At 36.3% G+C, this 17,291-nt stretch overlaps 1 protein-coding gene across 2 annotated transcripts in view; it reads left to right on the top strand.

The window, feature by feature from the left end:
* LOC133517816 (fez family zinc finger protein erm-like) overlaps positions 1 to 17,291 on the top strand; it is a 30,784-nt gene that overhangs the window by 10,031 nt on the left and 3,462 nt on the right. For both annotated transcript variants that reach the window (XM_061851248.1, XM_061851247.1), the window contains 2 exons: positions 1,345 to 1,643; positions 8,814 to 8,964. In XM_061851248.1, coding sequence (XP_061707232.1) covers positions 1,345 to 1,643; positions 8,814 to 8,964 — 450 coding nt within the window. The remainder of the gene's footprint in view (positions 1 to 1,344; positions 1,644 to 8,813; positions 8,965 to 17,291) is intronic.

Genomic DNA, 17,291 nt, shown 5'->3' with positions numbered 1-17,291 from the left:
TTTAGAGATAATGACAATTTCTGTGAAAATTTGTTTCTTTTATAACTGAGTCAAAAACGCCTTTTTAGCTATGACGCTGCCACTATGTGACTTGGTTTAGGTATGTCTAAACTGACAGATATTAAAGTTTTAAAGTAAACTCGCAATTTTCGTCTGTAAATAAAAAAAAACTTTACTTATTCGTTGTAAGGATTTTTTTTCACCAAGGTGTAAAAATAAATAACGTGTCGTGTGCAGAACACGCAAAAGGAAATATTTTTTTCGGCATGAAAAAAAATGTTTTTGGCGTATTTGGCCAAAACTCATATCACATTTTTTGCTCCTTATGACCTCAGAAATGCGTGGTTAAAATCTGTCGGGTTTAATTGGCCCACGGTGTATGTACTTTTCAAGTTTCTACCGAACCAGACTAGCGTTCCAACAAATTGAAATACATATAAATGGATGACTCAAGTGAAAACGTCCCGGGTCCGGGCCAAGCAGAAGATATCCGACACTTCGTGTTCTATAGAATTAGAAAGCGTCACGGTCACCTGTCATAGAAAATAAAGTGTTGGTTGCCCCGGCCCGGACCCGGGCCGTCGTAACGAAAGTCATCCTTTTTATTATTATATGTATTTCAATTTGTTAGATCGCCGTCTGGCTCGGTGAAAAAATTAAAATCAGATGTAAAGTAAGTGTAACCTTTAAAATATTTAATTGCTCAGGTGCAGCATGTTTTCAGACAAAATTATATTTAAGCAAGTTTTATTTCACCTCTAAAAATATCATTCACCATGACTGTTAATACCTACGATGACAATAATTATTTCTTCTTTGTAATTTAAATATGCTTTATAAGTACATCATACCTAGAATCTAATTACGATTTTTTTTAATAAAAATAGTTGTTCGAAAAGTTTCAAAGCTATATTGTAGATATTTCCATAAATATAATAAATAGGTCAATTAAATATATGGATGCTTTCGTTACCAGCGCCATATAAATATGTAACTTAACTACGGGGCCAAAAACTGTTCAAATTAACACCCCTTCACAAGTCTCTAAGCATGGGCTACAGAACAACACTGCGTTACCATAGAGTCGAGATTTTTCTCTATCCCAGTGGTACACTTTCGAATTATTAAGCATACATTCTCAGGCTCAGTAAAAAAAAATATATATTTTGAAGTGCCGTTATTTTTTCTCAAAATGAGTTATTTTGTAATGAATTTAATTTACATTGACGTAGATCTCTGTAAACATTGAACAGCTGTAGAGATTTTAGAAGTCTTTCAAACGTTCTCTGTGACCTGCGCCTAAAGCGTGAAGAACGGTCGCGTGACTGGAAAGTTTGTTTGCAGACGACGAAGAGCTACCACTGAACCTGTCCACGAAGAACCGTCAGATCTGGTCGCCGGGCAGCGCGTGCGAGCGCGAGCGCGAACCTGAGTCCCCGCGCTGGGAGTCGCGCGACGACGCGCCGCTTGAGCTGGTGAAGCGCGGCCGCACCAGCCCCGACGCCGACCGTCCATCCACACCCGACCCCTGCCGGTGTCCCTCCACCCCGCAACACCAACCTTACGCTGCCCTTCAAACGCCCGCAGCTGATCTCAATTTCTCACTCATCAAGAGCGAAAACAGAAGTGAAAAGTCATTTCAAGTAAGTCGGCCAATTTTGCGATTTTATTGCGGACTAAACTAAATAAGGATTCTTATACCTAAGTATATTATATATATAAATACTTAGGTATATTTGCCTTGTGTGTGCTCAATATTGCATACCTTTGTACCTGATCTAGCGGACGAAAATAATCTACAGCTTTGAAATCAGCGAAGTGACATCCTGTGGTTCCAGAATAACCAGTAGAATAACTGTCCAGTTTCCGTTCGAAATGTTTTTAAATAGCAAACCAGTAGCCCGTTTGAGTCTCTTTAACAAATCAAATAGCAAAAACTGCCCTTGTCTTAATAAGTAGTCGCGCTTCGAAACGAGTCGCGCGGCGCGGCCTCTTGCTCGTCTTCTCGCCATTTTTGTACCTTTCGTTTTTTCTACACCGCCATTATAAAAATCCGCATCGGTTTTAATCAAAATTCCAACTTTTAATATCACGGCGCGGCTCTGTTTATAATTGGAGAAATAATTACCTTGTGTCATACGGCGATAAAAATGTTGCAGTGCCACTCAGTGTTTTCCACACTTTATCATTAAATTAAGTGGTAACAGTGAAGCGACAGTGGGTACTTTATGGTATGCGATGTTCAGGTGGATATAGCGGTACTAAAAAGTTCCAAACAGCTTGCGCGGTAAATAAATAGTGTCACTTTAATTAAAGTTCTAACGATTGTTAATATGAAGGGTACGATACGTAATTTCATATAGTTCTCAATTTGTTTAAGATGCAGAGCTTTAAAATTTTAGACTAATCACTGTAGTAATAAGACACAGTCATTGTAGTAATTTACTGTAGTTTCCATCAGCATTGGACCGCATAAGCTCGCGCAGGGGGCGCGGCGGCCGGCGGCGGCGCGGCGCGTCCGACCCGGCGTGAGGCGCGTGGCACTCGCGTGCCTCTCATTACGATCTAGCTAAGTGCTTAATCAAATACGGGCTGTTTATTACGATCTGATACATTCATAACTAGATACATACTTCGTTTTACTCTCGAAACAGGTTAAATCATTTTAATAACTTTATGGTGACGCTTTTTTAGGGTTCCGTAGTCAAGTAGGAACCCTTATAGTTTCACCATGTGCGTCTGTCCGTCCGCGGCTTTGCACCGTGATAGTTAGTGCTAGAAAACTGCAATTTGGCATGGATTCATAAATCATGCATAGCAACAGAACGGTAAAATGAAATTTTAGGGTACCTACCTCCCATACAAAATGTTTTTTTTTTCGCTTTAGCTGAATGATGTGGGGTATCGTGGTTATAGGTCTTTTAAAAAGAATAAGGGTTTCCAACAACCATATAACTTTTGAAAAATTAGTCCCAAAAAAATATGAAAAGCTTAACAAGTACTTTCAATGAAAACTATATAGAGTACACGATCCGTCCAGCCGTTTTTGAATTATTGCAAGTCTTCTCTTCTGAGTAAAAAGACGTACAAAGCGCTGTGAAGGTACTCCCTTATGCTTATAATGTACATGATACTTATGGATAGCCCCCGCTTAGCTTATTCTGATAGAATGTTAAATACGGAACCCTACACTACCCCTACTATTGTAATGCCCTCACAGGGTAGCATGTACTATTCCTAAGAAATTATATTTAACACCATGTATCCTGATGCATTACTGTACATGTATACAATAAATAAATACAAATACAAAATACAAATACACTGAGCATGGCCCGACATGCTCTTGGCCGATTTTTTATGTTCGATGCTCGTTAGATATTTTTTTATAGTGGTATTGTGTATACCTCTCATAGATTTATACTCTATACGTAAGAAAAAAAATAAGGTAGGTACTTATCAAAATTAAACATTAAATAAAAAAATCGCATATAACCGATTTTCTAAACCAAAGTGATTCCATAAGTGTTCCGTGAACAAAGTTTTGTACGGAACACTAAAAATAGCTAATTATTTAGCTTATTCTACCTATCAAGCTTACGAAGAATCTTATTGCCTTTATAGCCATATGTGGACAGTCATCCCCTAGCACCTGTGTTGTTTATAAGAGAGTGCATCGACTGTATAAAAAGGCGGCCAAAAAAGTATCAGTTTTTGTGCGCGCGAGTGCATGCAGCTGCCCGGCCAACTGTCACCGAGCGCCGCGGATTGCGCGGGCGCACTTAACGGCTAACCGCCTGATTATGGCCGCTACTCGATCCTTATTACACCTTTAATCGTTCCTGCAATGAGGCTAAATACGATTAATTTTGGTGGCTTCATCAGATTCTTCGTAAACGTTTCGCGCGGTTAATACGGGTACCTATAACGTCGAGATTGTAAGATTACCTACGAAAACTCGGAAAAATTGAAAACGTGAGAGCGCTGATTAACATTTAAGGTTAATAGGTTGCATGAATAAGTAAAAAGGTACAGGCATGGGTAAGGAAGAAGACTGAAGTCAATTAAAATATAAATTTGGAACTCACGAAATACACATACATTTACTAAATAAACTGAAGCACTACGTGGCCCGGATTTATTTCACAAAAACGAAGTTTGAATACACACTAGTCAAGTGACGAAATTATTCAGTGGCATACCAGAAACACCTGTTTAAATAAATCTAAAGAAAAGCTATTGTCTAATCCAGAACCAACAATCCAGTAGTAACAGTGGCAAGAATTTGTTTGCCGAGAATTCATATTCAATTCGAGTCCAACTCAAGTAGAAAGATGGCGCAATAAGTTCTTGGTACGAGTAACATTTTTGTATATGTCTACTTACAATCCGACAAAAGAGTCTTGAAATTTACTGTACTGATTTAAATATACTGTACGAGGGCTGATTGATAAGTATCCGAAATGAAGATAAACTAGTGGCTCTATGCTACTCTATGAGCCGAAGACCTCGCGATAATATCGATAAGCTTAAACATGTAAAAACAAAAAAATACTTACTTCATTGAGCCATTTTCGCAGCGGAACTTACAATGGTCTCAAGTACCTAATGGCACTTAAGTCCTTTATGCCAATTTCCAGCATTTTGTACATTTTCCAAAAAACTAAACGGCAAAAAAATTATATTTAGCTACTGAGCCTGCTTACAAAATTTCACGAGATTCAGTTAAGAATTGCGACCTGTAGAGGAGAACATCCCGACATACGATAGCAAATTGCCCGAGTCGAGACGTAGACCTTCGATAACGATTCGGTCTAAAAACAAAGACATTTCTGTCTTATTTATTTGTCTACATATGCCCCTTATAGCTCGATACCTACAACTAAACCGTGGCTTTTCCAGGGCATTTTTCCGTTTTCACATCTTTTGTAAAAACCCTCAATATAGCCATTTTTGGCATCAATTACAGCCACTTTTTTCCGAAACTATAAGAACTATACTGTTGAAACTTTGTAAGTAGATGTATTCTGTGAACCGCATTAAGATTTTCACACAAAAATAGAAAAAAAACAATATATTTTGGGGGTTCCCCGTACTTAGAACTGAAACTCAAAACATTTTTTCATCAAACCCATACGTGTGGAGTATCTATTGGGTGGGTCTTCAAAAATGATATTGAGGTTTCTAATATATTTTTTTCTAAACTGAATAATTTGCGCGAGAGACACTTCCAAAGTGGTAAAATGTGTGTGTGTGTGTGTCCTGTAACTTCTAAAATAAGAGAATGATAAAACTAAAAAAATATATGATGTACATTACCATGCAAATTTTACCGAAAATTGGTTTCAACGAAATCTAGTAAGTAGTTTTTTTTAATACGTCATAAATGGTACGGAACCCTTCATGGGTAAGTCCGACTTTATTCAGATGGATCGCAAATTACCATACAGAACTTACGATAAAGAACTTAATTGTGGTTTCGGTTTTTCGTCAATCCGCCCACGTATATATAAGGTATTATTAACTAGCTGTTGCCCGCGACTTCGTACTCGTGGATTTGTATGTTGGTGGTTATAATATATATATTCTACATGAGCATAGAACAGCAGCAAAAGACAGTAGTAGTATTAGGGACCGTTAAGCATTTGTTGCATGCAACAGCGCATGAGATTTGTCTGTCCCAACCAACGAAGTTTCAAGCCCCTAACTGAAAAAAAAATGTTCTCTATGTAATCCCTCTCAACCCCCTTAGAAGATTTTCAAGTTCACCATTTACAAAATTGTTCCTTCCAGATGCCAAATTTTAACCCTTTTTTCATCAAATCGGGAATGCATTTTCAAAAACGTTGAAATCAGTTTTTGTCGATTTAAATATAATGCCCTTTTACCAAGTTTCAAGTTCCTAACTTACTTAAAAGAAAACGTGTACCACATATAAACTATTCCCCCCTTTCTAACCCCCTTAGGGGTTGAATTATCAAAAACGTTGAAATACCTTTTTTAGTAATTTTATATTAAGTATGCCTTTATCCGAAGGTTTACAGCGTTATTTGTACTGGATTCTAACTTTCAACCCCTTTTTTAACCCTTTTAGGGTGACCCTGACATTACTTTTCTTGTATTTCAATAATATACCTTTATACAAACATTCAAAACCCGCACTCAATTTTTTTTACCTTCATACAAACTTTCAACTCCTTTTTCACCACAATTTTCTTTTATTTTAATAAAATACCTGTTTACAAAGTTTCAAGGTCCTAGCTCAAAACAAAAAAGAACCCTATAAAACTATCATCCCCTTTTGAACCCTCCTTAGACGATGAATTTACAAAAACTTTGAATTCACTTTTTTATTTTATATTATACCATTCTAAGAAGTTTCAAAGTATTTGTAATGGATGGAAGTATTTGCAAACTTTCAACCCCTTTTAAACCTTTTTAGGGGATGAATTTTAAAAAACGCAATTACTTTTCTTGTGTTCTAATAATATACCTTTGTACAAAGTTTCAAGTCCCGCACTCAAATAACATTTTGATCTGCATATAAACTTTCAACCCCTTTTTCGTCCTTACGGGATGAATTTTCAAAACCACTGAAATTAATTTTCTTCTATTTTATTATTAAAATACTTTTTACACAGTTTCAAGTTCCTAGCTTAAAATAAAATTACAAATATACAAAATTTCATTACATTTTTAACCCCTGTAGGGGTTGCATTTTTCAAAATAGTTTCATATTTCTTGTACACATTATAAATGTAACCTGTACCCCTAGTGTAACTTTGATCGACATCATAACGTGACGAACGCGTTTGCGTTAAGTCTCATTTTGTATAGGATTTTGAGTTTCCAAAACGTCCCGCTTGGCGCGCTCTTTCGAAATCCAATACAAAATGAGACTAAACGCAAACGCGTACGTCACGTTTGGAAATCGAATGTATTTACACTAGGGGTACTGGTGTGCAAATTTAAACTTTTTTAGTTTCGGCTCTGAGTCAGTCAGTAAGGACAAGATTAGCCTTGTACCATATTAGTACCAACTGCAGCATTACGCTTTGGAAGAAACCTTTTTTGTAGGTTGATTCCCGAGAGTTTGGTTTGACAACTGCCAAAATAATAAGAAAAGAGGAAGAATGTGTCATCGTGAGATCATATTTGATGACATCTTTCAAAGCGGAATAAAATTAATTTTGCTCATCGGTGCCTTTGTTATTGTTGATAACGATTGTCGCGTTATAAATTGGGAAAACCGCTCTTTGTCGCGGGTAAGTCTGTTCGATCTTTGTTTAGTTGTTTTTATTTATTTCAAATGTATACTTTAGTGTGGCCTTTCTCTTCGTCCGCAGTTTTTCTTTCCGGGGAAGCATATTTTTACTGTTGCGTTTAAGGACGCGGACTAAGGTGCCTACCACGAAACCCGGCTTAGTTCGTCCGGGATAGCTACCTACAGCACCGACGTCAGCCTGAACGTTGGGGGTGCCTATTGTGCTAACGCGGTGCATCATAGGCCTAAGCCTATTTTTTTCTACGCAGCTGTCTCTCTCAAGGGAAGTGTCCAATTATTATTTTTTTGATTAATACAACCAGATGAACTATTTTTAGCAAACACTCATTCAACGGTTTTTTTTCTGTGTATTTTATACATTAAATTCTGTAATATTTTTATGCTATGTAGACTTTACTCCTGGCCGTTCCTTACTGGTACCAATAGGGAACAAGAAAGATTTAGCCAGTATTTTTTTTATTTCATAAGTTTTATTTCTGTGGCACGTTTCTTCTTAAAGTTTACTGGATGTATTTCTGATTTCGGTGGCAGATACTTTTTAATATACTTGTGTTTGATTTCCGTGGCACGTGTTAGATGGATAACATTTAGGATTTGTATAATTTAGTGTGAATTAAATGTTTATCTGTAGATTCCTGCGGTGATCCCAATTTTTTTTAATGTTCTTTTTTTTATGTCTAAATTTAAAATAAACGTTTATTTCTCGTAGCGAGTAAACCATTCTTTCTCTAATTTCTTGCTACACAACCTAATCGCTCCTTAGGAATAGTTCTAGGTAAAATTAGATAATAAGGAGTTACTAGGTACTCCCGTTGTACTGAATTAATGATCGCGAACAAAACTCAGTTATTTAAAACCCGTAGCTGTGTTTTAAATTCATCGCCGAGTTGTACTTACTGCGTGTAAAATACGTGTAATAACCCGTTGATAGAAACTAATTACTGGGCAGGGAAAAAACGTTTTTTAGATATCACAGGTAGAAGGAAATCAAAGAAAGACGGGGTGAGGCCTGTAATTACTTTATTGCGGGCTGTCACCGCTGAAGGTGATGGACACCGTCGGCCGCGAGGCTGCTCGTCTAATTAATAATTAACGTATGATTAGTATTAGAATACACCTTCACTTTGTTTTGCAAAATTGTTACTTTTTAAATATTTCCAATTAGATATATTGTAATCAAGATAATTACAATATATTGGATAGTACATCAACTTCGATCGCTTGATGTTACGCTCAGATAATAGTATCTACCTACTAACCTTTGTATATGTAGGTATACTATGTCGGAGACAGAAAGTAGAATTGTCCATTTCATGCTGAACGGAACTTTTGTCTGGTCAACTAAAATTAAATCCTTTGACAAAAAAAGCTTTTGTCTCAAGGTGTATTTGCAGTTTCTCTTAGCGTACGAAATTTCTCCTGTGCTTAATAGATACCTTTGAAAAGACTGAAGATTCCCTTTATGAGAAACAATAAAATTAAATAGGTCTATAATAAAATCTTCACTTAGCTTGTATTTTTGTCGCAGTGCAAGCAGTGCGGAAAATGCTTCAAGCGGTCGAGTACGCTGTCGACGCACCTCCTCATCCACTCGGACACACGGCCCTATCCCTGCCAGTACTGCGGGAAACGCTTCCACCAGAAGTCCGACATGAAGAAACACACATACATACATACAGGTCAGTATACAATGATAATAATATAACACACCTGAAGCACTACGGTCTGTCAACGGAAGCTCTAAGCCTTGTTAAGTCTTACTTAAACCAAAGAACCCAGAAAGTGGTTGTAAATGGAACGGAGTCTACTGGAATGACTGTAAAGCTCGGAGTTCCACAGGGTTCAATTTTGGGTCCTTTTCTCTTCCTTGTATATATAAATGATCTGCCAAACCTTGTAAAACATAAATGTGAGATAGTCTTATTTGCTGATGACACCTCACTAATTTTCAAAGTTGACAGGAAACTGACCGATTATAGCCAAGTCAATGAAACTTTGGAAAAGGTACTAGAATGGTTCACAGCAAATAACTTACTTCTTAATGCGAAAAAGACGAAATGTGTCAAATTTTCGCTGCCGAATGTAAGAAAATCTGAAACTATCATCACATTAAATGGCGAAACGCTGGACCTTGTCGAGAATACGGTTTTTCTGGGCCTTACTTTAGATAGTAAACTGCAATGGGCCCCTCACATATCTGCCCTGGCGAAAAGGTTGAGCTCTGCCGCGTATGCAGTAAGAAGAATCAGGCAGTTTACTGACGTGGAGACAGCTCGCCTAGTTTACTTCAGTTACTTTCACAGTATTATGTCTTATGGCATACTGGTGTGGGGCAAAGCAGCTGACATAGAAACCATCTTCGTTCTTCAGAAGAGGGCAATCAGATCCATTTATAACATGGCTTCTCGTGACTCACTGAGAGAACGATTGAAGGAAATAGATATTCTCACAGTAGCTTCACAATACATACTAGATGTGATAATGTATACGCATAAGAATATAAAGTCCTTTAAGAAACTGTCTAATATCCATAGTTATAATACGCGAAATAAACATAAGTTAGTAGTCTCCAAGTTTCGTCTACAGAAAGTTAAAAAATCGTTCATGGGAAACTGTGTAACATTTTATAACAAAGTACCCTTAGAGGCATGGAACCTGCCCTATACTTCATTCAAGCAATACGTCAAAAATGCACTTCTCAAAAAGGGATACTATAAAATAGATGACTACTTGGGAGACACGGAATCATGGCCAAGTATCCAGTCTCAAAAGCTGTAATAGTTTTGCGTGCAGTGTCCCGGAGAGGCATATGGCGCTGTTGTTTCTAGCTGTTCAACCTTATGTATTAATGTTTGTTATGTTTTAGTTATTTTGATGATGACATTGACATATTAAATACATAGTAGTTATGTATTCTGTAGAACTAGTTTTAAGATTGTTAGCTTAACAGTCTCTTGACGTGAAATATGTATTTCATACAATTTTTTTTTTTTTTTTTATTCTTTGACATTTGGAGAACCTTTACACCTCCAAATCTTATTATTGTGTATTATTATTTTTCTCAGACCGTGGGGACCTTATACATCTCCAAACTTAATGTATTAACCGTGGAGACTATACGTCTCTGTCATATTGTATAATATACTTGACTGGGTACATACTAGTTATGTACAGAATGTAGCATTAGTTTATGAGACTGCTAGTTTAACAGTCCAGACGCGGTTTATTTATTTAGTATAAATTTTATTTTGACACTTGGAGAGACTTTACACCTCCAAATTTTATTAATATTAGTACTCTGACATTGGGGACCTTTTACATCTCCAGATTTAATGTGTTTTTAACCATAGAGACTATACATCTCTATTGTATTGTAGTAATTATTTATTTTAAGATTATTATAATGTAATGTTTACCCAGGTATTGGCTGTTGTATTTATAAAATGTTGTTGTGTATTTTTCATGTCACTATATGATGTTACTATAAATGTTGTATTGACTTGTAAAAGAGCCCTTGAGGCCTACTTGCAGAATAAAATTTTGAATTTTGAATTTTGAATTAAACACCATGTGTTCGCGACAATAATCGGAAATTTCCAGCAGCACTCTAGTACTTGGACAAGTACAATAAATTCAAATCAAGTTTTAAAACAATTTTTAAAAAATAAGGCTTTAATTATAAGAATCCCCTATCCCCTTGGATCTGATATGCGTAGTGAATGTGATTACTTAGATGGTTGGCAGTCCTCACCTGTTCGTTTCTCCTGAAACTTCCTGCTTCGCACAGCTAAACTCTGGAATGAACTGTCGCCTGCGATATTTCCGGACCGCTACGACCTTCAAACCTTCATGAAAAGAGCGCACTCCCTTCTCAAAGGCCGGCAAAGCACTAACAACCCGTGGTGTTTATGGGCGGCGGTAATCGCTCACCATCGGGCAATTCGACTGCACGTTTGCCTCCTATATCATAAAAAATACTGGTTCCCGAGTGACGATGCTTTCTGTACTTAGTTGGTCTAAGTGTCATAAAGTTCGCATAAGCTCACTAACGCTCAAGTCACGAGGCTCACGCAGTTCCGTTCACTGGGCTCACGTCGGTATGCTTGAGTTAAGATATGTTAATTAATATTAAACAAGTTAATCAATTAATAGTATATCAATTGTTATTTATTGTTTAGCAGTGTTTAATTTTGTTTTGGATTAATGTAAGTAAATCCAAAAGGTACATTACAAAAAATTCTATTAATTTATTAAAATTCCTGACTTTTTAGGGTTCCGTAGCCAAATGGCAAAAAACGGAACCCTTATAGATTCGTCATGTCCGTCTGTCTGTCCGATTCTGTCACAGCCACTTTTTTCCGAAACTATAAGAGCTGTACTGTTCAAACTTGGTAAGTAGATGTATTCTATGAACCGCATTAGGATGTTTACACAAAAATAGAAAAAAAAACAATAAATTTTGGGGGTTCCCCATACTTAGAACTGAAACTCAAAAAATCTTTTTTCATCAAACCCATACGTGTGGGGTATCTATGGATAGGTCTTCAAAAATGATATTGAGGTTTCTAATATCATTTTTTCTAAAATGAATAGTTTGCGCGAGAGACACTTCCAAAGTGGTAAAATGTGTGTCCCCCCCCCCCCCCGTAACTTCTAAAATAACAGAATGAAAAATCTAAAAAAATATATGATATACATTGCCATGTAAACTTCCACCGAAAATTGGTTTGAACGAGATCTAGTAAGTAGTTTTTTTTTAATACGTCATGAAATTAAAAAAAAAAAATTTTTTTCATCATACCCATACGTGTGGGGTACCTATGGATAGGTCTTCAAAAATGATATTAATGTTTCTAATATCATTTTTTTCTAAACTGAATAGTTTGCGCGAGAGAACCTTCCAAAGTGAAAAAAAGTGTGTCCCCCCCCCCGTAACTTCTAAAATAACAGAATGAAAAATCTAAAAAAAATATATGATATACATTGCCATGTAAACTTCCACCGAAAATTGGTTTGAACGAGATCTAGTAAGTAGTTTTTTTTTAATACGTCATGAAATTAAAAAAAAAATTTTTTTTCATCATACCCATACGTGTGGGGTATCTATGGATAGGTCTTCAAAAATGATATTAATGTTTCTAATATCATTTTTTTCTAAACTGAATAGTTTGCGCGAGAGAACCTTCCAAAGTGAAAAAAAGTGTGTCCCCCCCCCCTGTAACTTCTAAAATAACAGAATGAAAAATCTAAAAAAAATATATGATATACATTACTATGCAAACTTCCACCGAAAATTGTTTTGAACGAGATCTAGTGAGTAGTTTTTTTTTAATACGTCATAAAATAAAAAAAAAATTTTTTCATCAAACATATACGTGTAAGGTATGTATGGATAGGTCTTCAAAAATGATAGTTAGGTTCCTAATATCATTTTTTTCTAAACTGAATAGTTTGCGCGAGAGACACTTCCAAAGTGGTAAAATGTGTGTCCAAAGTGGTAAAATGTTGAACAAGATCTAGTAAGAAGATTTTTTTTTAATACGTCTTAAATTGTACGGAACCCTTCATGCGCGAGTCCGACTCGCACTTGGCCGCTTTTTGTATTCCGGCCGCATTCTTGACAAACGGCCAAAATTCTTGACGTCGAGTAACCCTAGTCTAAGCTAACTTTGCTGTTTATGATGAAATTTTACATTTATGATGACATTGACAGACTTTGTCATTGCCATGTAGCACGCTTGGTCCATCTATATATAGTATATGTTGTACGACTTCTAAGTACGTGTTATTTTTAAGGAACGCGAGCAAACGCGAGTTACTCATATGGCAAGTTTACTTACTACATATATTACACAGCATGGATGGAAAAAGTCAATTAATTTAATGATAGTGATACTTTCCTATGAAGACGCATAGACCCTTACTTACGTATTCAATAATGGCAAAAACACAGAGCAATTTCGTAGTTTGAAACAACTTAGACCAACTATTCAAATTATGGCGCCTCCACTTCTGTTCAACTTCAACTTAATCAAAGTATCAAAAGCTTTAACTAAATGAAACCTTCTACTGAATATAGGACCATTTTTTTTATTAAGACATCCTTTTACAGTTATATTAAGAATAAAATATGAAATAACAAAAAAAAGGCCGTACGCAATTTAACTGGGTAACCTATTTGCAATGTGTCAATGTGAATATTATCTAGGTATAATTTATTTCTTATCACTCATAATAACAGATGAGAGTATATTTCTCTTATACCTTAGACTATTAGGCTTAAAATAATATTTTAGCCTATATACGTCCCCCTGCTGGGCACAAGCCTCGTCTCATGCGCGAGAGGGTTTTGGCTATAGTCCCCACGCTGACCCTATGCGGGTTGGAGACTTCACATACACCACACCGTATTAGGCTTATATTTCAGTTATTTTTAGGTAGCTACGAGATTATGGCCTCATTCGCACAAATAATAATAGACTAATTGTCATAATTATGTATGAAATTAAATATTTATTGTATAAAAAAAATCTATGATAAATTATGGTATTATGTATATACTAACCTATGGAGTGTGGAATTAAAAGGACCGAAATCTCTTATGGTAGAACTGTTGCAAAAGTGTCCAGCTGTCTGCTATAAATAATAGTTCCAAATCTTTCCAGAGTAGCGCAAGAGTAGCTAAGAAACTATGCGTTATTTACAGAGTGAAATGCGCTGTCTATGATTTGATTTTTTTGTTCAAGTATTCTAGGTATTGTAGCGCCACCTAGTCAAGGTTTTTAGATGACACTTTTTGGTACATGGAGATTACATTCCTTACCTCCACCTTCCATAATACTAACCAATCAGGTACGCCGCCTAGCTGTGACATTCGATAACAGGCATAACAGCCCACTTTAGCGCGAGTGTCACTACAACTTCGCCTCCCCTGTTATTTCCAACTCAAACTTTCCTAATAGATACTTAAGTCTTCCGATGATTTAAATAAACGATTGAATAAATATTTTCAAAGACCAATAACCACACAACGACAAGAGCTGTTTAGTAACCAACTTAAAGGTTATTACAAGGATATATATTGTTAATTATTTAATTATGCATAATTTATAAGTAAAACGACAATCGAAAGCAAACCATTATTCAACCGTTTTCATCGCTTTTAACGAGTCGGTTGGGAACGAGATAATGACCGAAGTGCGCCTCTTCCGAGACAAGTTCATTAAATTGAAGGTGTATCGCTTCGCGATCAGCCGTTAAGCCTTCTTCATTCATACAGACTATACTCACTAGGGCCACAAAATAAATGACAGTCATGCTTTAAATTTCAGATGGTAAAATCGTAATCATATTTCCAGCTACTGATTAAATACCTAATAGAAATCGTTAATAATATTTTATAATAATATCCATTTTTAGAAATATATAGTTTTCTTAATAAACGATTGAATAAATATCTTCAAAGACCAATAACCACACAACGACAAGAGTTGTTTAGTAACCAACTTAAAGATTATTACAAGGATATATATTGTTAATTATTTAATTTAACCGGTCCTTAGGATAAGTAGAAATAAAAAAACCAGCCAAGAGCATGTCGGGCCACGCTCAGTGTAGGGTTCCGTAGTTACTCTTCCGTCACAATAAGCTAAACTGGAGCTTAAAGTATAGTAAATTGTTAACCAAGGGATGAAACGGTACCTTTCACCCGAGTTAAACAAATAGGCAAATTTGCATAATCAGTACCTAATTAAAGTAAGTCTTTTTACTATGAAGGGAAAACTTTTTGCGATAACTCAAGAACAGCTAAACTGATCATGTCTGCTATAGTTTTCATTTAATGTCTTTCATAAGTTCTACTTCCGCGATTTTTTTCATATTTTTTGGACCTATGGTTCAAAAGTTAGAGGGGGGGGGGGGACACATTTTTTTTTCTTTCGGAGCGATTATCTCTGAATATATTCACTTTATCAAAAAATGTTTCTTGAAAACCCCCATTAGTTTTGAAAGACCTTTTCAACGATACCCCACACTCTAGGGTTGAAGCGAAAAAAAAAATTCACCCCCACTTTACGTGTAGGGGAGGTACCCTAAAAAAAATTATTTTTTAGATTTTATTGTACGACTTTGTCGGCTTTATTGATTTATATATCCATGCCAAATTTCAGCTTTCTAGCACTAACGACCACGGAGCAAAGCCTCGGACAGACAGATAGACAGACAGACAGACGGACATGGCGAAACTATAAGGGTTCCGTTTTATGCCATTTGGCTACGGAACCCTAAAAAGAGAGGGCAGGCTTTGTCCAGCAATGAAACACTCTAAGCTCTTTAAATTGGTTTAATGTCAGGTTACATATAAAAAAAGCGGCCAAGTGCGAGTCGGACTCGCCCATGAAGGGTTCCGTACCATTTATGACTTATTAAAAAAAACTACTTACTAGATCTCGTTTAAACCAATTTTCCGTGGAAGTTTGCATGGTAATGTATATCATATAATTTTTTTAGATTTTTCATTCTGTTATTTTAGAAGTTACAGGGGGGGGGACACACATTTTTCCACTTTTTTTTCTATTTTTGTGTAAAAATCTTAATGTGGTTCATAGAATACATCTACCTACTTACCAAGTTTGAACAGTATAGCTCTTATACTTTCGGAAAAAAGTGGCTGTGACATAAACGGACAGACAGACCGACATGACGAATCTATAAGGGTTCCGTTTTTTGCCATTTGGCTACGGAACCCTAAAAACTGGATGGTATCATAGGCACAGCTCTTAAAAAAGAGATATATATATATATATATAGGTACATGGGTAGGTTAGTCGTTAAGCGATCATTCATGTTGTTCATTTTTGAAAGTTCTTTACTCAGACTCATTTTATGTTCCAAATATGGGCTACTGTAAAAATACAACTCTACATTAATTAGCTAGGAATTGGTACCTACCCCTTACAAAAACTACTAGCTGAACCTATATAAATCTTATACTGGTTGTGGCGGTTTATTTATAGCCGGCACTTAGCGCTATCTACGTGCGCGACCGCAATCGAAGCTGCAGCGATCAAAGAGGAGCGTTTTTTATAACGGACTGACAACTTCCAGTAAACTCAACAAGACGAATTACCTAAAAAATGTGACGGACATATTTGTCTTGGCCGGAGACGTCTCGTCACGTCGCTGCTCTGTTCCCAATGATTTACAACGGCCCTACATGGCTCTCGTCCTCCCGATAAATGCCTCATCATCAATATTCCAAAATGCGGCTCGGCCTGCAATTAGCCGCGCAGCCTTCACAGGCCTTCACGTGGCGCTCCGAACTGGCCAGCCACCGGCAAAAACCTACCTTAAATCCTGTTCTATCTTTACAATACACTTTATTCATTTTGTTAACATGTTCAGAGTTGTGGGTAGCACATAACATATCGCTATACTACTGATTTAAACTGAGCAAGCTAGCTTAATTTTACTATAGAACTTGGAAGACGATTTAAACCAAATGGTTAAAACCAACCATTTGATAAGTACTTATTTTAAAAGATTGATTTTGACTACCTTCCCAATACAATCATCGATTCTTTAGTATTTTTTCCAGCTGACTTTTCGAACGAATACTAATAAATGTCAGTGTACCTTTAACGATTCTGCATATTAAATCAGTTTGAGAACTTCACTATAAATAATAAAAGAGGCTATGATTATGACAAGTAGTGGTTTGCTTATAGAAGCCTAATTACGAGGTGATGGCACGCCATCGTCAGTAGGCTCCACGCACGTTATAATTAAATACAAGTCGAAATCATTTCAAAACGCGTATTACGCACCTGTTTCTGATTTACTATCTCCAATATGAAAATGGGACACTTAGCTTTAATAACTGTTTTATTAAGATAGTGATATTACCATAAAATGCCTTTATTAGGTACTTCCTACTTTTTGTGTTTAATCTACTGTTTAAACAGGTACCTTTTTCGTATCCACAAGTCGTTATCTCGTTGGGATTACC

Source organism: Cydia pomonella, chromosome 5 (assembly GCF_033807575.1).
Source record: "Cydia pomonella isolate Wapato2018A chromosome 5, ilCydPomo1, whole genome shotgun sequence".
In the NCBI taxonomy this organism is placed as follows: Eukaryota; Metazoa; Arthropoda; class Insecta; order Lepidoptera; family Tortricidae; genus Cydia; species Cydia pomonella.
Note: the sequence above shows the minus strand (reverse complement) of the source record. Positions and strands in the feature narration are given on the sequence as shown.